The 25,532-nt window shown below is 45.2% G+C and overlaps 2 protein-coding genes and 1 pseudogene across 3 annotated transcripts in view; 1 reads left to right on the top strand and 2 right to left on the bottom strand.

Annotated features, from left to right (window-relative positions):
* Nucleotides 1-12,585, bottom strand: part of SPMAP2L (sperm microtubule associated protein 2 like) — a gene marked incomplete at both ends in the record, with an annotated part of 37,042 nt that extends 24,457 nt beyond the window's left edge. The window contains one exon of the mRNA XM_080918179.1: nucleotides 12,084-12,585. Coding sequence (XP_080774305.1) covers nucleotides 12,084-12,585 — 502 coding nt within the window. The remainder of the gene's footprint in view (nucleotides 1-12,083) is intronic.
* Nucleotides 12,586-13,948: 1,363 nt separating this feature from the next.
* Nucleotides 13,949-14,378, top strand: LOC308423129 (large ribosomal subunit protein eL32-like; annotated as a pseudogene). Its single transcript has one exon. The product of its transcript is annotated as a large ribosomal subunit protein eL32-like (transcript).
* A 1,579-nt stretch (nucleotides 14,379-15,957) lies between these two features.
* On the bottom strand, nucleotides 15,958-25,243 carry ARL9 (ARF like GTPase 9; the record flags this gene model as incomplete). The annotated part of the gene is made up of 4 exons (XM_080909064.1): nucleotides 15,958-16,134; nucleotides 20,084-20,259; nucleotides 20,843-21,005; nucleotides 24,332-25,243. 4 exons carry the CDS (start codon nucleotides 25,241-25,243, stop codon nucleotides 15,958-15,960), a joined length of 1,428 nt encoding a protein of 475 aa, XP_080765190.1.
* Nucleotides 25,244-25,532: the final 289 nt, after the last annotated feature.

Here is a 25,532-nt window from a genome sequence, read left to right as displayed (position 1 = left end):
GGGGGAGGAGGAGCAAGGTGGGGCTTGTTTGGGCCCCGCCTTCTGTTGGTCAAGTATTGACATATTGACATCATAAATTTGTCCTATGAGATCTTAAAGGCGTCAGGCAGGGCACAGAGTAAAGTAGTGTTGACCATGGGAAGGTGAATGAATTTCTATGTTCCTTCTTCAAAGTTTGCTTTTCAAGGGAGGGAGGGAGGGAGGGAGGGAGAGAGGGAGGGGAGGGAGGGAGGGAGGAAGGGAGAGACAGACAGACAGACAGACAGACAGACAGACACACACACACACACACACACACACACGAGTTGAGAGCCAGCTGACTTGGGTGCTGGGCCCTGGGATCCTAATTCCTTTCCTCTGGAGAAGCATGAGTCACTTCTCCAGGTCCAAGAAGTTACTCTTGAGGTAGTTCATGAAGTGAGATTAAACTCACAACACCAAGAAGTTCCCAGCCAGACGCAACCAGGGAAATTCTTTCCCAATGGTAGTTTGTAAAAGAGGTTTTTCTTGCCTAGAAGTCTCAGCAAGCACGTGTTCATCATTACTGTCATCACTTCCTAAATGACAATAAACACCGGTCAAAGAAACTTGATTAGTTTGAATAAATGCAAGAATACAATGATTACAGAGTCCTCCTCTGCCAACAACATCCTTTAAAAATGGGGGAAGAAATGTAAAACAGATTTAGAAAATTACTCAAACTCACAGAGAGCCATTTGCCTCTTGTCTCCAGAATGCTGGAATTAAAGGCACGTGCCACCACACTTGGCTTAAATTTTATTTTATTTTTTAATACAGAGCTGGAGAGATGGCTCAGTGGTTGAGAGCACTGACTGCTCTTCCAGAGGTCCTGAGTTCAATTCCCAGCATCCACATGGTGGCTCAAGAACATCTGTAATGGCTTCTGAAGACACAGACATTGGTGCATATGATGAGTTGGGTGAGCAGAAGACATTGCCTACTGCAATGAGACTTGTGATTAGGTCAGATGATCTCTAACCCTGGAGGGATCTTACTTCTGAATTATGGGATCTAGCAAGGTGCTGCGGAGGCTCTGGAGCAAGCTGGCTGAACACTTAATTCTTCCAGGTTTACTCCACAGAACCAAACCCCATTGCTCTCAGCATAGGCTCTACAGCGGACAAATGGGCTGATGGTGAATGACTCTGAGTCTTCAGTGAACAAGACTGCCACCTTCCGGAGGGAGGCTTCCAGGCTCTCATATTTGGGAGCCAGTCATTCCCTGGGGTAAATTCGGTAAGGTAATGATGATGAAATGTCAACATAGGACTCTGAAGACATGGAGAGGACAGAATTTAAAGCCTGAAGACTCCCAGACTTCAGGCTTATCCTGTACTTGTTAACTTTGTGTGTAAAGAAAGAAAGAAAGAAAGAAAGAAAGAAAGAGAGGGAGGGAGGGAGAGAGGGAGGGAGGGAGGAAGGAAGGAAGAAAGAAAGTAAAGCAAAAAGGAAGGGAAAAACCTCTTATCTGTTTTTACTGAAGGAAAAGTTTTTGCAGATGTTTTATTGTCGATTTGTGCTGTCATTCCCCAAAGTGCTTTCTGCCACCCTGAAAGAGATATAAGAATTTACAAGAAGGTATCTGAGGCTTGCTCTTGGGCCGGTAAATAAGGTAAACCAGCAGGATGCACAGGAGAAGAAAGAAAAGGACCTGTGAGAAACCAACCAAGATCAAGGAAGGTGAAAGAATCTATATCTTTCATTTTGTTTTGATTTATATTATAACAGATAACCAACCATTTCCTGAAATCCTCACATGTATATATCCACACTCATGCACATACAAAGAAAGTCAATCAACTGCAAATGTTTTCTTCATGTATGATATAGAATTTAGATTTTAACAACATAAAGGATAAACTTTTGAAACTCATCTTACAAAATATATTTTATAAAATTAAATAAAATTAAGAATGTTCTCAATCAAAAAGAAGAAGAAGAAGAAGAAGAAGAAGAAGAAGAAGAAGAAGAAGAAGAAGAAGAAGAAGAAGAAGAAGAAGAAGAAAGAACTGTCAACATGGAAGAAATCTTCACCTGGCCCTGCCTACCTTCTAAGAAGCTCATACCAATGAGGGGAAGTTGGCCTGGGAGAGCAAGACAAGGAAGAACTCTACCAAGAAAAGTGCTGGAAACCCCCCAGGAAAAAGAGGGGATTTCTATGTTTTCAAAAGCTAGTGTATGTGCTTATAGTGGTAGAATGTTCCAAATGACCTTATGCTGGGCTTCACTATATATTTTGTTTTGTTTTGTTTTATTTTTCTTCCTCCTCCACTAGTGTTTGCCCCCTTCAAATTAATGAGTAGAAGGCACAGCACATGAGCTGGTGGAAATACAAATGAGCCCATGATCACAATTAGGCTCAGCTGTCAACCGGACACAAACCTAGAGTCACCTGGGAAGAGGAACTGCAATAAAATCATTGCCTCCTTTGGGCATTGGACTGGCTGGGTTTTTGTGTCAACTTGACATAAGCTAGAGTTGTCAGAGAGGAAGAAGCCTCAGTTGAGGAAATGCCTCCAGATCCAGCTTTAAGGCATTTTCTCAATTAATGATCAATGGGGGAGGGCTTAAGCGATTGTGGGTGGTGCCATCCTTGGGCTGGTAATCCTGGGTTCTATAAGAAAGCAGGCTGAGCAAGCCATGAGGAGTAATCCAATAAGCAGCATCCCTCCATGGCTGCTGCATCAGCTCCTGCTCCATTTGGATTCCAGTCCTGACTTCCTTCAGTGATGAACAGCAATGTGGAAGAGTAAGCTGAATAAACTCTTTTCTCCCCAACCTGCTTTTTGGTCATGATGTTTCACTGCAGCAATAGAACACTAAGGCAGGCATGTTTGCAGCACATTATCTTAGTTGCTAATTGTACCCTGCAACTACCTGTAGATTTATGTTAAGGTAATACATGACTAGACAGGGAGAGGAGGTGGGAAAAGGGAGAGGAAACGGAAGAGGAGGAGTCAGGGAGTAAAAACGGAAGAGGTGGAGTATGAGGAGAAAGGGGAGAGGACAAAACAGGAGGACTGGTCACAGCAAGTGAGAAGGGATCTCCTAGGAGGGGAATAGAGAGTGTGGTGGTAAATCTGCCCAAAACAGACCGCAGCTTGTTTTCCTAATTCCTGAGTTGTGTTTTCATTGAATAGGTTTATTTGGGTTGAAGAGGAAAATGCAACAAATTAGCGATTGAGTTGAAAAGGATATTGCAACAGCTACATTCTGGAAATCCTTCTAGAGCTCCAGATAAATGGCTTCTTATAGGTCTCTATTGTACATTACTTGTTTCATCAAGGTCTTGGAAGCAATAAGGGATTTAAATAGTGAGATATGATATGCAATTTTTTTTGTGATTTGTGTTTGACAGGGTCTCAATATGTAGCTCTGGTTGTCCTAGAAATCACTATGTAGACCAGGCTGGCCTCAAACTCAGAGATCTGCCTGCCTCTGCCTCCTGAGTGCTGGGCTTAAAAGCATGAGCTACTGTGCATTTAAGCTATGTGTGAGTCTCTCTCTCTCTCTCTCTCTCTCTCTCTCTCTCTCTCTCTCTCTCTCTCTGTGTGTGTGTGTGTGTGTGTGTGTGTGTGTGTGTGTGTGTGTGTGTGTACTAAAGCCATCTGCTTGCTGGAGTTGGTTCCTTCTACCATTTGGGTCTTGGGGACTGAATTTAGGTTGTCAGGTCTGGTGCTAATTGCCTTTTATCTGTTGGGCCGTGTGGCTGGCCTCAAAGTGTTGTAGATTTAGACACTTCCTGGCAGGGTTGGTAGTGCATACTTGTAACCCTAGCACTTGGGAGGCAGAAACAGAAGGCTTTGGAGTGGAAGGCCAGCATGAGTTACGTGGTGAACGCTGCCCTATAGGACACAGCCGAGCTGTGGGGTTGATCCCTGGGCACTGAGAGAAGGATTTCACTCACTATGACTTCCTACTATACTCTTCTGACATCTTATTTAAATTACTTCCCCAAATCCACACTGAATACTCTAGGCCAGTGATTCTCAGTTGTTTTAGGTAAGTGGTTTTAAGGGACACTTTTTGGATGTGCTTTTTTTCTAAGCTTTTCTTCTACTTAAAAGGAGGCTATCATTGCCTGCTAACTCAGAAAAGTGAGATACTCCAGTCCTTTAAATATTACTTAAATATACTTGACATGTGTGTGTGTGTGTGTGTGTGTGTGTGTTCCATATGTTAATAAGAATTAACAAAAATATTATTTGGAGTCGTCGAGAAAATCTAGGAGCTCAAGGTAGATCAATTTTCTAAATTGATCCAAAATCTCCATGAAAACTCATCAAACTATTTCTTTTCCTTTTTTTTTTTTTTTTTTTTTTTTTTAATGACTTCTGCAGTCCCAAAGCCTTACGCCTAGCATCTTTTATTGGTTAAAACAGCCACAGCTCACTCTGGAAGAAACACAGGTCCATCAGTCCACAAGAAGGAGAGATTATAAATTCATAGTAATGTCTGGAAAAACTGCCAAACCCTCCTCTGTAAGAAAGAAGCTTTGCCCCCAAGACTGCTAATGTCTTAAGTATTTTTTTTTCTTTTCTCCAGTATGCCATGCTACTTTCTAAAATCCATTGGCTTCAAATTTACATACATGAAGATTACAGTTGTATGGCATGTATTCAAATTTGATATACTATATTATAATTATACTCCCTACTATTTTTTAAGTATTTTTGCATAAAACTATATGTCATCAAACTATTTCTAAAAATCTGCTTCAGGTACGGACAGAAGCAACCTTTCCACAGATGAGCCGTCCAACTTTTACAAAATGTGTGCTAGGACACCATGACCAAAGCGACTTTTATAAAGGACAACGTTTAATTGGGGCTGGCTCCCAGGTTCAGAGGTTCAGTTCATTATAATGGCGTGAAGCATGGCAGCGTCCAGGCAGACATGGTGCAAGAGAAGGAAGGAGCTGCGAGTTCTACAAGTTATTCCGAAGGAAACAGAAGAGACCGGCAATCTCGGGCAGCTAGGAGGAAGTTCTCCCCAAGCCCACCCGCTCAGTGACACACTTCCTCCGACGAGGCCACACCCACTCCAACAAGGCCACCCCTTAATAGTACCACTTCCTGGATCAAGCATATTCGAACCACCGAACCACTGAACCACTGCACTGACTGTGAGAGGGTCCTGGGCAAACAAGGACTCCCGCAGGGAACAGCATGAGGCAGACGCTGAAGCTACACAGGGTGAAGAGTGGAGAGGAGGGATGGGGGAGAAGGGGATGGGAGGATGGGGGCTGGGAGCTGGAGGAGGTGTGGGGTTGACTCTCAGCAGTTGGAAGCCACGGGAAAACAAAACACCACTTGGGTTTTTAAATACCTACTCTAGCTGGGGTAACAATGGGACTTCAGAGCTTGAGGGTAAAAATAAGATCATTCCAGAAGCCAAAGTAGAAATCCAGGTGAGAAATAACTGTAGCAGGAGAGGGTGTTAGCGTGTGCTGTGAGTGATTTCAGAACACAATCAGACTAACAACACTTCTGTGGGCCGAATTGTTTTTGTGAGTGAGGGGAAAAAGGGAACCTGGGAAGAATGGGAAACTGCTTTTGCACAAGTAAGAGGATGCTATTATCTTAGATGGAAAACACAGAAGAGAATGGGGTTGGGAGGAAAGGAAGACTTTCCTTCGGAAGTATGGTACAGAACTGGCAAGATGGTGCAGCAGGTTAGTCCCAGCAACCCACTAACGGTGCAAGGGGACTAAGTTGTTTTCTGACCCCGGACATCATGTGTGCCTTGGCATGCACACACCCAAATATATGCATAATACATCACACACACACACACACACACACATTTGCACACAAAATTCATGATTGAAAATAATAATAATGTACTTTCTAATAGAAATATTGATACCCCATCTGAGTGGAAATGTCCAGAAGGCTATTGAATATACGAGCTGGAATTGAGAGAGAGAGAGAGAGAGAGAATAGAGTGAGAATTTTAAAATTTAGCTTGGTTCTGGGCTTGCTAACACAAGCCTATGACCCTAGCTACTAGGGAGGCTGAGGCAGGGGAATCTCAAGTTCAAGGCATGTCTGGGCAATGTAGCAAGAGTCTTCAAAGTAAAACGTTGAAATGTCTGCTGAGGTGCTCGTCAGATATAGTTATCTGATGGAAACCCGATGGCCTGAGTTTGAACTGAAGGTCCCACAGAAAGGCGAAGGGGAAGTAGAAATAAGGCTCCCAAGACAGAGCTGCCCACTGTGCTTGAAGACGGCCTGATTACACTGTGCCTGGCTCTAAGCTATCCTGTACTGTGTGAAAGTGGCTGCTTTCAGGTTGTGTGTGGCCTCTAGGTAACTATTTTACAAGCAGAATTTGGTTCCGTGTTGGGTGCAGAGGCAAAGGCAGATGGCTTTATATCTCACTGGACGTAAAGGTAGATTCTGTCTGTTCAGCATGACCACAAGGTTCAGAATGGCAAGTGGTTCTTACAGTACAGGGGCACTGGCTGTAAACATTCCAAAGTGGACTGGGGACATAAAAGCCATAGTGTAAGAAACAGGCTTGGGAACTTTTCAGGGACATGCAAGACTGAAGAAGAGGACCACACTTAGAACCTGTATAAGAGAGGACATCTAACTGGTGGTGACCAGTCTCATATCCTGTCATGGGACCCCAGCATATATACCAATGGCCAATAGGCAGAGAATTCCGGACTGTCCCTGGGCTTCATTCAGACTGTCTCCATTATAGACACAGTGTGCTTGACTACTGTCTGTCTGGACTGGAGCCTCCATGGGCCTGCAGTCCTTGCCTCCACGGCTTCCATGGTCCTGCACCTCACCTCTGCAGCTCAACCCAACTCTGAAACTGTTCCTTTCCTATTTTGGTTATTTGAGACAGGCTGGCCTCAGACTTACAGACTCTCATCTCTGCCTTCTAAACCCTGGGTTTAAAGGTGTGTGCCACCACCGCAGACTTTCTAACTGGCTTCCTTAATGTCTTACCTCATCACTACAGTAACTCTCTGCTTCTCTCACCCCTCCCCCAATGTGTAATATTACGTACTCATGATTACTGTGTGATCCGAGAGTTAATGTTAGCAATTAAGACAAATAAAAGAACCTGTGCTGGACACGCACCTTTAATTTCTGTACCCAGGACCAGAGGCAGGCAGAGCTCTGTGAGTTCAAGGCCAGCTTGGTCTGCCTAGGAAGTTCTAGAACAGAACAGACAGGGCTACATGGAAAGACCCTGTTTCAAAGAAAAATAAGAAAGAGGAGAGGGAAGAAGAGGAAAAGAAGAAGAGGAAGAAGAAGAAGAAAGTGTACTTACTAATGACCACCTATTAAGGGAAACTGGGACTACTTGGCAAGTTTGACCAATGAAACTGATACCATCAATCAAAAGTTTATTTTTACCCAATAAATTTTGACATTGTCACCATCTAGGTTTCAAGCATAGTACACTTACTACAAGGACCCTATATGATTTCCAACACCAGAAAAAAAAATTGTACCTCCTGGCCTCTCATCCCCACCCCACCCCCATCCTCAATTCTGTTCTCTCGAGGGTGTGCTGTCCCAGAGGACGTGAGAAGGTCTGTGTTTCAAGGGAATAGCCAAGTGTATAAAATGCTGCCAGGAGATGAAATGAGCTGATGCCAACACTCCTACAGCTGTGTCCACTGTACGCCTACCTTGTACCAAAATCTGTTCTACGTCTCTCACAGGTATTAACCCTGAATCTCCTTACAACATCCAGGACACAACAGAAGTAAATAAAGAGTTTCTCCATCCAACAAAACTTTTAAAGTTCTACTGTCATGCGAGTGTAATGACGTAAAGATCTAAACACGGAGACACCTATTAGAGTTGGATGTGTTTTTTTTTTTTTTTTAATTAGCAGATCTAAGACTATTTTGGTATATAGGGAGATCAAATACTTGATCTGAGAGTGTCCTAGCTGAAGAAAGGTGACGTAATTCTGAGATAGGAGAGGTGCCCATGTACCTCAAAAAAAAAAAAAAAAAAAAAAAAAAAAAAAAAAAAAAAATTAGGGAGAATGAGAGTCCTGAAGTTGAGGCCATGCCAGGTCAAGTTTAGGACCAGGTTAGTGGCTGGAGACGCAGCTCTGCAGGGAAGAGAGCGCTTATCCCTCGTACCCTGGCTTCCATCTCCAGCCCAGCATAAGCCAAGTCAAGAAGTCTGTGTGCCTGCAATACCAAGCACTGTGGAGGAGGAGGCAGGGGGATTAGAAATGTAAGGTCACCCTCTGCTACATAATGAGTTTGAAGCCAGTGTGGACAAATGCAAATTTATCTCAAAAACCAAAGTCAGATCAATGCTTAGGCTAGATCAAGTGAGGTTTTTGGAGACCCTCTAATTATACATTAGGTTATTAAACTACATAAGGTAGCGACTACCTCTGGGGTGGCTGGAAGCAGGAAATCTGCATGTAATATATATTTTAGGAGACTACCTTGACCCCTGTGTGAACAGTGAATTGGAGGGTAGGGCTAAGAGACACAGCACGTGGCTACCTGGAGGCTATTGTGATCAACTAGGCAAGACATAAAAACAATAATACAATAAACATAATACAAGATATGAAATACAATAATAAATTTGATACTAACAAAGGGACCAAACTATAGTGTGTGTGTGTGTGTGTGTGTGTGTGTGTGTGTGTGTGCGCGTGTGTGTGTCTCAAAGTTAGGGTTTGTTTGTGGTTTAGAGCTGTGAAGGTTTTCTTGATACATTGAGCTTGCTTCATGTGGAAAGTCAATTGGGAAAGCTGGATAATTGGGTTCTAGGAAGAAGTTAAAGCTAGAAATAATTTGAAAAGCTACTGGCAATGAGACCGTGGAACCGATGACATCATGCAGAGAATAAAGGGGAGTTCTAGAAGAATCTGAGAGGACTAAGCCATCGGTGGCTTCAACCTAAAGGCTGGGAAGAGAAGACTCCAAGCAAAGGAGATGGAGTCATGAAGGATTTCTGAGGTAGGATAACAGGGAAATGTGTATTCCCACAGGGACACTGGTCTCCAGGAAACACAGGATAGAAGGAAATGTGTCAAATGAAGAAGTCATCTTTGCTTTGGAAAGATGATCATTGTGACCTCAACAAAATCAGCCTCTGCTAAGTAGAGGGAATGATAGCTTAATTTAACTAGTTCTCAAGAGGACAGAAAAAGAGGACACTGAAATCAGGACTTAAACAACTATGTTAACTATATTGAGGATTTTCTTACCCCCCCCCCCAAGTCAAGCAGAGAAAGAGAATGGTAGCTGGAAGGGAAGGACCCATGGGGCTGAGGGAAGTCTGTGACTGTTTTCAGGTACAGTAATTGTATAACTTTTGTATCCCAGTGGGGATGGCCCAGGAATGACAATGCAGCAGAGAGAGGCTAGATGGGGCTGCTGATGTAGCCTGACAGAACCCACATAAAGACAGATTCTGCAGCATGGTTCTCTGACTCTACCTGAGCATCATGCTACACAGGCATCCAAGAATGTGCATTGCTGGTATAAATCCACACACACATAATCACTTTAAAAAAATTAAAGTTAGATGAGATGAGATCCAACAAATCGGAGACAGAAATGGCCATCGATAGACGTAAAGACAGTTCACCCACCGGTGACTGGAGAAGGGGGTGACTTTAGTAGTGTGTGCACACACATGTGTATATGAGAGTACACGTACATGTGCTCAAGGAGGCCAGGGGAGGATGGCTGGGTGTCCTGTTTGACCATTCTCCACCTTATTCCTTTGAGGTAGGGGGTCCTTGTGTCTGTCTCCATCTGCCCCCCTGCACTGGAGTTCACAGGGCCACACTCAAGACATGGGTGCCGAGATCCAAACTCGGGTCCCCGTGCTTACACAACAAGCCCTCTTCCCTGCTCTCTAGCCTTCGTTTTGTGTGTTTGTGGAAGCGGTGTTAAAGAAAAGGAGAGAGGGAAGTGAACACTGGCAGTGTTTTCTGAGCATTTAGAAATGTAGTTTGAGAATGCTAAAGGGGCCATTTGAAGTTTCAAGGTCATGAATTTAAGAGACCAGTCCCCACAGTTGTCTATCCTCCTTTCGTGTTAGCTGTCTGTCCCCAGAAGACTTAGCTAAGTGTGGCAGCACCAGTCTGCAATTCCAGTACAAAGGGGATTCAGGAGGACCCCAGTCAAGGCCAGTCTGGGACTTTCAGAAAGAAAGAGAACACATTTCTAGATGTGACCTAGGGAAAAAGTGGGCCATGGAGGGTGAGGTAAGGAGAGACAGGAGAACACGGGGACGGCAGCACATAACCAAAGAGCGGTAGAATCAGTAGGATAAAGGTGCCTGCTGAGGTAAATTTTGGTAAAAGGAGACAAAGGATTGAGCGCAAATTATAGGACGCAGCTGGAGAGTTTGCTTTAAAAACAATTCTGAAACCGTACAGCACTTGGAAGGAGCTGGGGAGGAGGAGGGGCCTAAGACGGGGTGAAAAGCAAAACCCTCTAAAGAGGACATCAAAATGAGAAATCCAGTGGCTCACACCTAGGGATACTGAGGGTCCACACACGCAAGACAGGGATGGGGTACACGGCAGTTCTGATGACGATGACGTCAGAGAGGAAAGAGACCAAGAGGTAGCCAAGAAGAAGTGGGGGGAAGGGGGATGCAGTGTGTGTGGGGGGAAGGGGGAGGGGAGCTAAAGAAGGTGTAGGGGCCAAAGGTTATTTCAAGATAAGAATGTTTGCTCGTAGGACTGATTCATCAGAAAAGGAGAAATGAATGCTGCAGAGGAGTGGAGACCGATGTAAGAACAAGAGTTCTTCAGGAAACAAATGGAATCTGAGGCATAAGTGGAGAATGCGGCTTCACATAAAGCAGGCCCAAGTCTCACCTGAAAGATGAGAAAAGGCAGACTCCGGGTGTTGGGAGGCCAATAAACTGGTGGTAAGCAAGGAAGTGAGTTCATGATTGATCGCTTCCACTTCTTGACAAAATATAAGGTACAATCTTCCATTAGGTGAAAGACTAAAGTGTAAAGTTGGCAGAGAATAAAGAGTGCATTTAGCTGGGGCTGGAGAGATGGCTCAGTGGTTAAGGGTGCCAACTGCTCTTTCAGAGGTCCTGAGTTGAAATCCCAGCAACTACATGGTGGCTCACAACCATCTGTAATGGGATCTGATGCCCTCTTCTGGTGTGTCTGAAGACAGCGGCTAAACAAATCTTTTTTTAAAAACACATTTAGTCATGTCAGAGCCTGGGAAAACTTACCCAGTAACTAAAAGGGAATCTGCCAGAGAGTGCCCAGTACTAAATTACAGTTTGTAGTGATGAAGTTGAAATAAAAAAATCAACCTATACAATAATGTAATTTTGTACAGCAAGAGTGGAGAGCTCAGGGTGTGTGGATTGCTAGGGTTTCCCAGGGTTGGAGATCTGTCAGAAGCATGGCGCTCAGCCAGAGCCAGAGAAGTGGTGGGAGGTGTAAGAGGTGACAGATGTAATAAACCATCGATGGGGCGGGTTGAGAACCAATCCCCAGGGAGAACGTGGGCTGGCTGACAGGTCCAGTGCGAACCGTCTCGGGTGAAGACGGAAGTGAGTTCAAGTGGTCCCAAGCAGGTGCCATCAGCCTTGTTACTTTGTAAGTTTGAGAGGGTCTGAGCAGAAGATGAACTGCTCCATGCACTGGTTCAGTACTTGTTACCTGGATGTTTGATTTTCCCCTGGGCCCATGCACTAGACACTGGGGGAAAAAAATCCTCCCTTTGCAAGAGAAATGATCAAACAAACCTCAAGTGTAAACAATAGGGGATTGTCGAGGCGTAAGCAAGCAGGATGTACCAAGCGGTGTACCAAGCGGTGTACCAAACTGGAGGAGGATGAACGGCTTCTGGACTAGAGGGTCTGCCTAGCGTGTGTCAGGCACTAGGTTCAATCGTGGAAGCGTGAGGTGGCTTCTGTCATTATTAAGGGTGTCAGTTTCCTTGAAGTGCAAAGGGACGCGGCTGCAAAGCAGCAGATAAGAGTCGAATTCCTTTAAACAGGCGAACATTTAGCGTGGATTCCCGAGTTCTAGATGGCTGGATTTCGGCGGGGTCGGGCTACACCTACCTCTCAGGGAAGTCAACTGGAGCCCCGGTAGGAATCTGGCCATCAGAGATGGGGAGGTCGTAATCACGGCGTTGGGAAGCAAGTCATCTTTTCCATCTTTCTGGCTCTCCGATGACTGAAGGGGCTCACTGCCCTTAAGGGACCGGAGGGAATCACTGGCCTTGCGGGACTCCGGGAGCTCACTGCCCTTGCGGGACTGGGGAGAATCGCTGGCCTTGCGGGGCTGGAGGAAATCGCTAGCCTTGCGGGAATCACTCAAGTTGTGGGACTTGAAGGATGCGGAGGCCTCGTGGGATTTGTGAGTCTTGGACTCGTTGTCCTCGTCTTGGTTTTCCCCCTCAACCGCTTCGGCCTCCTCACCATCCCGCACCTCCAGAAGCCTGAGCACCAGGGGCTTTGGTTGGAGTACAGAGGTTGTGTGTGTTCCTGTCGTTGTCGTGGTGTTCTGCCCATCCGTCACCTCGGATCGCATGGAAGAACCTGAGAAGTTTCCTTCCTCCATCCCGGTAGAAGCTCTGGCTAACCCGGGACTCAAACTCTCCGCCAGCCGCCCAAGCTCAGTTCGCAGAGTGGGCGGGTGATTCCGTCCTGCCCGGGACAGACTCAGCTCCGCCCCCGCCGCTTAGCCACGCCCCGCCGGTCCCGCATTTCTCCCCCCCCCCCCCCCCCCCCCCGCCACTGGTTGCTATGGAGACATGATGCTCTCCTAGGATGCATCTCTGTTAGACCGGTGACAGAGTCCTGCTCCTGTGAAGGGAAAAGACTCAGCAACCCGCGGTACATGTCTGCTTCCTGACTGGTTGGGTTTCCTAGGTTTCCCAACACCAACTCTTTACAAAGACCGGGAAAGGATATGAGATTTTTAAGACGACCCCACACCCATCATTAAGGCAGTAAGAATCCAGCAGTTGGAATGAAGGTTGTGACATTATTTAACCAATCAATAAATTGATTAATAATAAATGGAATGAAGGAAAGACATTAATTAGCATGGCACTTGATCCAGGCTTAGTAGTTATCAGAAGTATAGAGCTTTTAACCGCTTCTGCACGCCTTTACAACAAAACACTTCAACAGGTTCTAAATACATATGCACGCACACTCAAGGGCTTCGTGAGTCCCATTACAATGTGGGATTCGGAGTTAGACGGACAGATAGGGGAGGCCACGACTAGGTAATAACGGTGGTGATTTCCAAGATGGCCGGCTTCTTCCTCTCTCAACGCGACTAGGTAATAACGGTGGTGAGTTTCCAAGATGGCCGGCTTCTTCCTCTCTCAACTTAAAAGCTTGGCAGGCTTGTATCTCCCACCAGAGGGGTCCTGCTGTTAGACGTGTCTCTACAATTTCAAGGCCAGCTCAACCTGTCGCACACCAGTTTTCTTCAAACTGACCAACCCTTAATTAGGGAAGGAAAGCTGTCCTGAGGCTTTAAAACCCCAGTCTGGAGTCCCCTCAGCAGTCTTTGTGTGTTTCCTCACCCCCCCGCCCCCAATACATGCTTTTCTTCAACTGCGAATTCAGTCTGTGGCGCTTGAGATGTCTGCTGTAGCCTGTAGGGCTGCAGATTTTCCTGCCTGTTAATTCTATCTATAGCTGACGGAGAAAGCAAACTTGACCCTAGACTATCACTACAGATAAATTAATCCTGTTGACCATGTCATTAATCTTGTGAACAGCACAGTTGTGTATTCATCTATTCATAGTGATACTTCTGAAATATAGCAAGATACTTTTTTTGTAGCCTTGTTAGGACCCCTCCTCTCCCTTTACTCTCCCTCTCTTCCCCCACTTTTTTTTAAAGATGAACTTACTCAGCAGTTCAAGGGTCTCCCCTCTGTGGGGGTCTTTCACCTGTGAGGTGGCTGCCATCTATTTTGCAGCATAATGGCTGCCCTCCTGCCTCTGGTGAAGTCCGAGATCATCAAAAAGAGGACCAAGAAGTTCACCAGACACCACTCAGACCGATATGTGAAAATCAAGTGAAACTAGTGCAAACCCAGAAGCATCGACAACAGGGTGCAGATAAGATTCAAGGGTCAAATCCTGATGCCCAGCATTGGTTATGGGAGTAACAAGAAAACCAACCACATGCTGCCTGGCAGCTTCCAGAAGTTTCTGGTCCACATTGTCAAGGAGCTGGAAGTGCTGCTGATGTGCAACAAATCTTACTGTGCTGAGATCGCTCACAATGTGTCCCCTGTGAACCGAAAAGCCATGGTAGAAAGAGCAGCACAGCTGGCCGTCAGAGTCACCAATCCCAACGCCAGGCTACGCAGTGAAGGAAATGAGTAGATGGCTTGTGTACATGTTTTGTGTTCAAATAAAACTACACACAAAAACTGCCCCCCCAAAAAAAAAACACCCAAAAGAGTGGTCATGGTGTCTGTTCACAACAGTAAAACCCTAACTAAGACATGGGTCTGTAGTTAAATAGAACTAATTGATTTTACAAAACATTCCTAATGGGGCTGGAAAGATGGCTCAGTGGTTAAGAGCAATGATTGCTCTTCCAGAGGTCCTGAGTTCATATCCCAGCAACCATATTGTGGCTCACAACCATCTGTGATGGGATCTGACACCCTCTTCTGCTGTGTCTGAAGACAGCGGCAGTGTGCTTATGTAAATAATAAATAAATAAACCTTAAAAAAGAAATACAAAATTCTTAAAAATAAACAAAACACCCTAACACCCTGCATGGTGGCATATATAGCGCCCAGGAAGCTGAGGTAGGGGGATCACAGGGTACACTGTAAGGTCTTGTCTCAAAAGGTAAAACAATCTTGTGAAGAAATCCTGTCTCTAAGCAAAAGAACAGGTTCAACAATTTAAAACTCATCTTCCCTGCTCTGGGTCTGGGAGCACTCATCTTCCCTGCTCTGGGTCTGGGAGCACTCATCTTCCCTGCTCTGGGTCTGGGAGCACTCATCTTCCCTGCTCTGGATCTGGGAGCACTCATCTTCCCTGCTCTGGGCCTGGGAGCACTCATCTTCCCTGCTCTGGGTCTGGGAGCACTCATCTTCCCTGCTCTGGGCCTGGGAGCACTCATCTTCCCTGCTCTGGGCCTGGGAGCACTCATCTTCCCTGCTCTGGGTCTGGGAGCACTCTTCCCTGCTCTTTCCTGACACTTCTGTCCTGCAGTGTTAAGTGGATACACTTTAAGATATCTGCATTTTTATTCAAAAAATGTTTAAATATTTTAATATGAATATATTGATATTAATAAACCACACGTGGGGCCCAGGGAGGAAGACGGGTGTTACGTCAGTAAAGTATTTGCTATGCAAGCATGTATATGTGGGACTGATCCATGGAAACCAAAAAAATAAAACAAAACAAAAAAAACACTCCCCAAAACAAAACAAAACCCTAGCATGTAAGATTTGTGGTTTCTGGGAAAGGATGCTTAAAATCATCTCTTGACCTCACGTGTACACACATGAACATACACACAATACATTTAAAAAGTCACAGATAGGATGAAGGCTTGCCAAGACATTCTTTAGAGTAAAAACCTTAATCTAGGTGCAGGGTGGGTACAGAACCAGGGTAGCATGCTTAGCATGTCTGAGACCCAGGGCTCAACTCTCAGAACCGAAAGCAAAAGTCCACATTTCTCTCAAAGAAAATAATTTAAAAAATTTAAAGTTAAAATCTTAAAAAAAAAACAAAAACAAAAACAAAAAAAACCCAAACCCAATCATAGTTCGTCAGCTAGCGCTCTCTGTACATACGCTTTGCATTGAGAAAATAACCATGGCTTACTTTTTATTGAAAGTGGAAACCTTTGGCTTAAGCCTGTCTTTCAGCCCTCTCTGGTGATGGTTGGATGGAGCTGAGTCGTGGGCAGGGCGGGGCGGGTCCTGATCACTTCTACATATTTATGGCTAGATGTGCAATCAGGTCTTTGGCATCTTGCATGGTGGAGGGCATCTCGGAGCCATTCTTAGTCACCTGAGTTCCAAACAAGAACAGCTTCCGGTCATTTCCCACTTCAGACAGAGCCAGGGCGTCGTGGATATCTGTAATTCGGTAGGCTGCTTCAAGGTCCTTCTCCCAGGACAGAAAAAGAACAGAAAACTGGTTAGGCTGTATTCTTCTTGGATACAATACTTGTTCCTTAATCTAAATGACTCCACTATCTTAATACAAAAAACAGCGAGATGTTATTATAACCCCAATGATAGTGTGAATAGAACGTTTTTTATCAGGATAATGTTTTCTGGAGGCAGGGGAAACGACTATTTTATTTCATTTAACTTCTTATTTATTTATTTATTTATTTATTTATTTAAGTTTTTACAAGGAGCCTTCCAAGCATTGGGTTCATAGGCGCATGCATTATACCATACTCACCAATTACTTCTTGTCCATATCATATTTTACTGATTTTAGCACTTGTCACTGTGGGTTCTTTGTTGCTTCCACATTAATTATTCTGACCAAAAGTTGTATGTCAAATTTGTGGGATATATGAAGGTTCATGGATGTAATCTTATCTTCGTAGACCTGGAAACCTGTGAGGCTTCCCCTGATGGGATACACACACACACCATATATATGTATGTGTATGTGCATATGTATACACATATACATATATACATATATATACACACACATATATATACATGCATATATATACACATACATATATGCATGTATATGTATATACTTATATATATACATATACACATATATATGTATATTACAGTATGTTACCTGTTACCTATTCAAAACCTGAATTCTTTTGGTCAGAGAACAGAGTAACGGCCTCAGCAGTATATAAACATGTTCCCAGTTAATAAATCCCCTGATGAAGTTATAAAGCAAGAAGTAGGGAAGAGACAGTATGGGTAGAAATAGAGGTCATAACCAAAGATGAAGATAAGAAGGTAATTTTTTTCCTTTTGAACAGGGCCTCCCTATCTAGCCCAAGATGGCCTGGAACTTGCAATTCTTCTGCCTCAACTCCCCATTCATGAGAGTACAGGTGTGAGGCTCCATGTCCAGCTAAGATAACTTTTGAAAACCCTGATGTAGCATATTGACCTAGGGATTCATCTAACAACACCAACTAAACAGTTTGACAAAAGTGTATAAACGAATATGCATTAGACTGGAATAGCCTTTTACCAGTACGTCCAAGCAAAGGTTTCAAGGTAATTGGGCCCTAGTGGCACACTCAGCACTCAGGAGGCAGAGGCAGGCCGATTGCTCTGAGGTCCAGACCAGACAGGTCTGTACAGTGAGCACACACTACCCAAGGCTACATCTGCCTCAAACCAATAAATAAAAAAGTTCTCAATTTGACAATAAATGACTGTTTATTCAATTTGATGTAGATGAATTATACAGACCACAAAAGAAAAGTACAGATAAAATTGCCAATTAAAAAGGAAAACCTCAGCCTGGTTAATGGCAGCGACGCATGGGCTCTAACCCCAGCACTGGGGAGGCAGAGGCAGGTGGAGCTCTGAGTTCAAGACCAGTCTGGTCTACAGAGGGAGTTCCAGACCAGCCAGGGCTACACTGAAAAACCCTGTTTTGAGAAAACAAAACAGGAAAAGGAAGGAAGAGAGGGAGGAAGGAAGGGAGGGAGGAAGGAAGGAAGGGAGAGAGGAAGGAAGGGAGGGAGGAAGAAAGGGAGAGAGGAAGAAAGGAAGGGAGGGAGGGAGGGAGGGAGGGAGGAAGGAAGGAAGGAAGGAAGGGAGGGAGGGAGGGAGGGAGGAAGGGAGGGAGGAAGGAAGGGAGGGAGGGAGGAAGGAAGGGAGGGAGGAAGGAAGGAAGGGAGGAAGGAAGGAAGGGAGGAAGGAAGGAAGGAAGGGAGGGAGGAAGGGAGGGAGGGAGGAAGGGAGGGAAGAAGGGAGGAAGGAAGGGAGGGAGGAAGGAAGGAAGAAAGGGAGGGAGGAAGGAAGGGAGGGAGGAAGGGAGAGAAGAAGGGAGGGAGGGAGGGAGGAAGGGAGGGAGAAAGGGAGGGAAGAAGGGAGGGAGGGAGGGAGGGAGGGAGGAAGGAAGGAAGAAAGGGAAGGAGGGAAGAAGGGAGGGAGGGAGGGAGGAAGGAAGGAAGGAAGGAAGGGAGGGAGGGAAGAAGGAAGGGAGGGAGGAAAGAAGGGAGGGAGGGAGGGAGGGAGGGAGGAAGGAAGGAAGAAAGGGAGGGAGGAAGGAAGGGAGGGAAGAAGGGAGGGAGGAAGGAAGGGAGGGAGGAAAGGAGGGAGGAAGGAAGGAAGGGAGGAAGGAAGGGAGGGAGTCTGTGAGAAATAGTTCAGTAATTAAGATCCTATGCTGTTTTTTCAGCACCTATATCATAGGCTTCAGAACTGCCTGTAACTACAGATCCAAGGGGTGATGCTCTCTTCTGCTCTCTGCATGAACAAACATCACCACCGCCGCCACCCCCTACACATGCACACACACGCACACACACAAATTGAATATTTAAAAGATGGGAACCTCTGCTAGACATTGTGGCACACACCTTCAATCCCAGCACTTAGGAAGCAGTTGCAGGCAGACCCACTATCGCTGAGCTACATCTCTTAGGCCCTGAGTCCTTGAACTTTTAAGATACTCCACTTAGAAATGAAAAACCAGTGATCGACCCTTCTTTTCCAAATGCTAGCAGAGAGCAGAATGTGCTGGACCAGCCTCTATCCTGGACATCTGTCCAGGTTTCCACTAAATCAGAAGAGAGCATCCAACATAAGTACTATTTTATTTCCATGAGCAATATCCCACCCATAGAAGACAGAAGAGAAAAGGCAGGAAACTGAGCCCTTCTTGATTGACAAACCTAAGAGTTTGTGTTCAGTGTTTGGTTATCTAAAGGGTGTGTGTGTGGGTGTGTGTGTGTGTGTGTGTGTGTGTGTGTGTGTGTACACAAGTGCAAGTGCACACATGCGTGCATAGTAGTAGTTGTAGAAGAAGAGGAAGAAGAAAAGAAGAAGAGGAAGAGGGATTGTCATAGTAGAAGTACACATAAGATTTATCATTTTAATGTTTTAAACTAGTACTATCAACAATTCCCCAAACCCTTTATCTTGCTAAAGTGAAGCTCTAACTGTACTAAGCTAAGTCCACCTTCCTCCCTCCTTCAGCCCTTGACAGCCACAGTTCCACTCGGGATCTCGACAGATTTGATGGCCCCGGGTGAGCAGAATCACACAGCATTTGTCTTCTGTGGCCAGCTTATCCGTTTAGGGTAGTACCTCAAGGTTCCTCTGTGTGGCTGCATGCAGCAGAGCGTCCTACCCTCTGAGGGTTAAAGGAACAGGCTGTATGCAGACACCACGTTCTTTATGCATTCATCAGTGCATAGACACTCTGAAGACTTCTAGCCCGTGGCTATTGTAACAGTAACACTGCGGTGACCCGGAGTGTATGAAAGTAGATTGGCTCTCTGACGTCATTCCTTTGGGGCATATATTCATAAAAGAGAATTGCTACAGCAAACTAAAATTGTATTTTGTTTTTCCTTCATAGCTTACACTCTAAAGAACAGGGCATAAAGTTTCAGGTTTCTCCATGGGGAATTATTGCTTTTAATGTATGCATCAAATAAATTCAGTTTCAGTGTAACTGACCTAAAACAAGACTCTCTTGTTTTTTTATACATAAAAGCCACTCAATTATTGTGTTGAATTCAATCAACAATCAGTATTGGTTTGCTGAAATAAAATTCATTGCACGTGATTCAGTTCCTTCCACTTCTCCATGAATCAACAGACAAAACAACTCAAGGGCTTGAAGGACACAAGATGAATAAATTATCTTTCTATTGAAAGAGTGTATAATCCAGGAGAATCAATACATTAAACACAGAGTTGTATTAAAAATACATTAAATATTGTTGAATATCTACCTATTAAAACCAGACATTTCTGAGTTAATAATGAAGCTATTGAATATAGATCACATTAACATAGCTTTGGGGAACAATCTTGAAGGCTAGGCAAGATGCTCTACCACTGAGCCACAAAGCCAGATTTGCACAGATTTTTACCTGTTTGTTGGCAAACACAACAAGAGGGAGCCCTGGATTTGGATCAATTAGCTGATGAAGGTGTTTCTTGGCTTCAGGGAATCGTTTATGATCAGCTGAATCTACCACAAAGATCAGCAGCCACCCCTTGGGTAGGTACATCTCCCAGTAGGAGCGGAATGGCTCACTGCCACCAACTGCAGAGAGGAAAAAGGTCATAAAATAAATTCACAGGAATGATCCCTAAGAAGGGGGTGGCAGAAGACATCTGAACATGCTTGGGTTGTTTAGACAAATCTGGGTGTCTCTAGATGGTACTTAGGGCCATGAGGACAAATGAAGTCTCGTGGAGGGGTGAGGTATAAGGGGACAGGAACTAGGTTATTAGTGAGGCAGGACAGTATTGCCACACCTGATCTAGGACTGCCAGCTAACTAGAAGAGGTTTGAGAGTGCGTCCAGTTTCATAATTGTGGATGTACATGTGCTTGCTTAGACCACTGTGTATCTGTTACAGAGAGGGAAAGGGACGGATGATTACAGGGGATTCAGGAGGGCATCCTAAAGCTTTGCTCTGTCACCAGCACTACAAAGAAGAGGGAGAATAGAGACAGCACACAGCTTACTTCCCCGACCCGCACCCTGGCACCTGAGTATTCAACTACACATCATCCCGAAGTGTAGAAGAATCCCGTCCAGTATTACGTCTTGCAAGATCACCACATCAGCAGGGACCGCGGCTTTCGGCTGAAGATGCATGCTGATGGGAAACAGAACTTACTCTCCAGGAACTCCATCTGCCTGTCCTCAGAGTTGATGTGAACTGCATTGAAACCTTGGGTAGGTGCCGTGCTGTGCTGGACTGTGTTCGAAGCCATCAAGTGGAGGACACTGGTCTTTCCTGCCCCATCCAGGCCTAGCACTAGGATCTGCTTCTTCTCCACCTGTGAAACAAAAGATAAACCAGAAAGGCTGTGCCAATCAGGGCTGTGTTTGGCTGGCACCTAACAGTGTGTACCTTGCTGTGTTAGGACCTTACTATAACTGTAGAATTGCTAACCAGTCTAAACCCAAACTATGGCTTCTATAATATAACTCTCATGTCCCTTTCCTATTCTTTGTTAGTCTATCAACAAATATATGTACACACACACACACACACACACACACACACACACACACACACACAATCTTAGAACATATATTCTAAGATCAATGGATTCCAGACCAATTTCCAGACATTTTTTTCTTTTCTTACATTGTGTGTGTGATATATGTGTATGTGTGGTTGTGTGCACTCGCATGTTCTTGCACAGATGCATATGAAGGTCAGAGGTCAACTCTCAAGAGTTGGTCGCCTCCTTCTACCATGTGAGTCTCAGGGATCGCATCCAGGTTGTCAGTCTCTACCCACTGAGCCATCTCACACACCATTCCTTCTTGAATTCTCTTTTACTGGCAACTCTGCTAGAGCGGTTTGTCTACAGTGCAGGTGTGGACTGTTCCACCCAACAGGGACGCACATAAGATCTTATTTGTCTTGTCTTAGCAGCTGGAGAAATTAGCTACAAAATACTAGGACAAGGTTCCTTTCTTATGTTTTGTTGTTTGTTTCAGAGACGGGGTTTTTCTGTGTAACAGCTTTGGCTGTCCTGGGACTCACTTTATAAACCTGGCTGGTCTCAAACTCAGAGCTCTTCCTGCCTCCACCTCGGGTGCTGGGATTAAAGGCATGAGCCATGGCCCAACTCTATCGTCTATTTTTATAGAAGTAGCATGATTAAGCAGAAAGGCTAAGATTATAGAAATTGTCGCAATAACAAAAGAGCATTTGTTATAAAGTCAAACATTAAACCTGGGCATTTGTAAGCAAACTTTAAAAGCCACTTTCTACTAACATTCCAGCCTTAGAGAGTTTCATCACAAATGATCAGAAACGATCAGAAAGGAACTTATACCTTTAATCCCAGCATTAGGGAGGCAGAGGCAGGCAGCACTTTGTGAGTTCAAGGCCAGCCTTGTCTACATTAGTGAGTTCTAGGACAGCCTGAACTATATAACAAGACCCTGTCTTAAAAGAACAAACAAACATGAACCCAGGGATCAGGAACAGAGGAATACAGAGATGGGAAATACAGGGATACAAGAGATAGCTCAGAGTGCTCGGAGGTGCGGTTTCTATAGTGCAAACAGTATTTAAACAAAAACGCTGGCATTGTCTCCAATGGTACTGCTTCTAAACTAGTAACCCAGACAACTCTGCTTACTCTACTTGAGCACAGAAAGTACTGAAGGAGCACCGTGCTGAGGGTTAAACTCAGGAACTTGAGCGTAGGTGAGTATTCCCACCCCCAACCAAAAACATGATCTTACTGTTTGATTTGAGCCAGAGGTCACTGTGCAGCCTTACTTGGCTTGGAACTCACTGTGTAGACCAGGATGGTTTTGAACTCCTAGATCTACCTGTGTCTGCCTCTGAGGATTAAAAGGTAAGTACCACCACATCTGGTTTAACAGAGGGTTGAAGGTAAGTACCACCACATTTGGTTTAAAAAGATGATCTTAAATAGTATTAGAATCTCTCATCCATCTCTTTTGTCTGTTGAATTTTGTTTTCTTGAGTCTCACTTTTTAGACTAGAGTGGCCCTAATGAAACCTCTCTCATCTGTTAAAAACAGAATAAAACAAAACAAAACAAAACAAAAAAAACCTGTGTGAAAGAAAGATGTTTTCAGCCTGATAAGGACTTATATAGAAAGCAGGGTCTATAAAGGCCTCAGGCTTTAAAGACTGTATATATTTGGGTTTTGTTCTTAGAGAACTTGTTTATGCAGTGGGATCTGCAGCACTCCTCTGAATCTGTGTGGGGGAGGGGCGCACACATGGGCCAGAGGTTGATGCTTAGGTTTTATGTGGATTCCAGGGACCCACATTCAGGTCCTTGTGCTTGAACAGCTGCAGTTCACCAGCATGAGAGCTGGTATTTTCCTGCCCTGCCCTGGCTTCCTTTCATGTCCTAAGCCTTACAGTGCTATTTTGAGAATACGCTATAGCAAGGAATAGGCCATTGAAATGTATCAATGGCTCACTTCCAAGTAACAGAGGCACCAAGAAATGGATGCAGGACACGGATTGCTTCCCCCCACCCCCACTACAGTTTTCACTGTGAGCCCTACTCAGGATACCCTATCATACCTCATGAGTTCATATCACTCCCATCGATGAAATTAGGATATATTTTATACCTGTTGGTCATCTTTTGATGGGCAGCAGCTTTTCTTAGTGACACCTAAAAATGGCATCCGAAGTCATAGGAAATATTGTCTTAAAAACTGCCCCTTATTCCTAATCCCCAGGCCTATTGTCCCTAGAAATTCAGCACCCATGACTTACATTTTGCTTATATTTTAAGTTCACCATACAGACTCTGGGCTGACTGTGGTGTAGCTCTGAGGTTCATTGCTTAAGTTCTGGGTTCTAAGGCCAGCTCTGAGTCAAGCCAAACCAAAGCACAGGGTCCTTCACGTTTCTAGTCTAGAGAAAGCTCAAAACACTGTAAATTGAGAGTTTAGAAGAAAATCTAATTTATTTTCCCCTAGGAGAGCGTGAACCCAGCCCACAACTACCGGAATCGACGCAGGTTCTCCTATTAGGAGAAATGGCCGAGGCAGGCACGTCAGAGGAGCAAACAAGAAACCTGGCCCGGGGAAAACCATCCTGGAAGGAAAGTACTCAAATCTAATTCTGAACATCACTGGCTTTGTTTGTTGCTTTGGACAATAGTTATTTCTTCCATTATCTGTGCTTTGGTGGATCTGTATTTTACAAGGGATCAAGTCCCGTTCATAATTCACACTGTTAAGAGCCAGGAAGCGGGGCTGGAGAGCTGGCTCAGTGGTTAAGGGCACTAATTGCTCCTCCAGAGCTCCGGGGTTCAAATCCCAGCAACCAGCTCACAACCATCTATAATGAGATCTGATGGAAAAGAACCAGGGAACCTTTAACACGTCATGTATTCCTCGTGGGTGTGTTCAAGAACCCAGTCTCTTCCAACAACCGGAAGTTCGAGGAGGAGGGGCCAATACTGGTTTCGGGCATTGTTTACGGGGTCTGCACGCTGGTGTGTGAAGCGCTGCGGGACAGACAGGGACAGTCTCTGTGTTCCATCGGACCAATTAAGATCCCTGGTCTCTCAACCCTAGACAAGGAGGGGTAGGACCCGAGGACACAGGAGGGGTGACCTTGGGGAAAGGAGGGGTGAGTTCGAACCTTGGCACATTTCCCCATCCACAGACAGAAGCCCTCGGACAAGACCCGGTCCTCTGCGCACTTCCGCCCCGACGTAACAGAGCCAGCGGGTCTGGATGCCCACTGTGGCCTCGGAAGCGAGAGTCCCGGTCCCAGGTCTCTTACCGGCGGCGGGTACAGGGTTCTAATGGAGATGCTGCTGTTCTCCTTGACCTGGTCTGTGACCTGTTCCTTCTCTTTCTCTGTCCCTTGTTCCTTCTTGGCTTCCATCCCTGACCCATTCTCCTTGCCTTTCACATCATTTATCTTTTTCTCGTCCTTCCCCTTGCTTTTCCCGTTCTCCTTGCTTTTCGTATCCACACTCTTCCTTTTCTCCTCTTCTTTCTCTTTCCCTTGGTCGATCTTCAGCCCTACATCCTTCCTTTTCTCCTCTTCCTTCCCCTTGTCTTTCCCGTTCTTCTTGGCTTTCAGATCCACACTCGTCTTTTTCTCTTCTTCCTTCCCCTTGTCTTTCCCGTTCTCCTTGGCTTTCACATCCACACTTGTCTTTTTCTCTTCCTCCTTCCCCTTGTCTTTCCCGTTCTCCTTGGCTTTCACATCCACACTCTTCCTTTTCTCTTCCTCCTTCCCCTTGTCTTTCCCGTTCTCCTTGGCTTTCACATCCACACTCTTCTTTTTCTCTTCTTTCTCTTTCCCTTGGTTCATTTTCGGCCCTACACCCTTTCTTTTCTCTTCTTCCTTCCCTATCTCTTTCCCCTTCTTGTTTTTCACCTCTACAAACTTCTTTTTCTCCTCTTCCTTCCCTTTCTCTTTCCCCTTCTCCTTGCTTTTTACTTCCAAGTCCTTCCTTTTTTCCTTCTCTACCTTTACCGCTATTTCCTGACTGCTGGAAGAAAACGTTTGACTCTCTTTCTTAGCCTTTCTCCTCTCCATCCCTGCCGCCGCCTTTCCCTTTCTTTGCCCCGCGCGCCCGCGCGCCGGAGGCGGCGGCCCTGGATTCTGGCAGGTGTGGCCCTGGTGTGGAGCTCAAGGTGAGACGTAGGCGCACAAGGCGTAGGCCACACCTGTGGTCACCGCCGCTCCCCATTGAGCGCAGCTGGCGGGCTGGCATTTTGCGTTAGAGTGTCTGCCTAGGGCTGGCAGCTGATTCCTTGAACTTGCCCTCAGGATGGATCGAGCCCAGTCTAGGAGAAAACCCTGTGATCTTAAACAGAGAACTGGG

Source organism: Micromys minutus (genome assembly GCF_963924665.1).
Source record: "Micromys minutus genome assembly, chromosome: 1".
NCBI lineage: Eukaryota > Metazoa > Chordata > Mammalia > Rodentia > Muridae > Micromys > Micromys minutus.
This window is presented reverse-complemented; position numbering and strand designations above follow the sequence as displayed.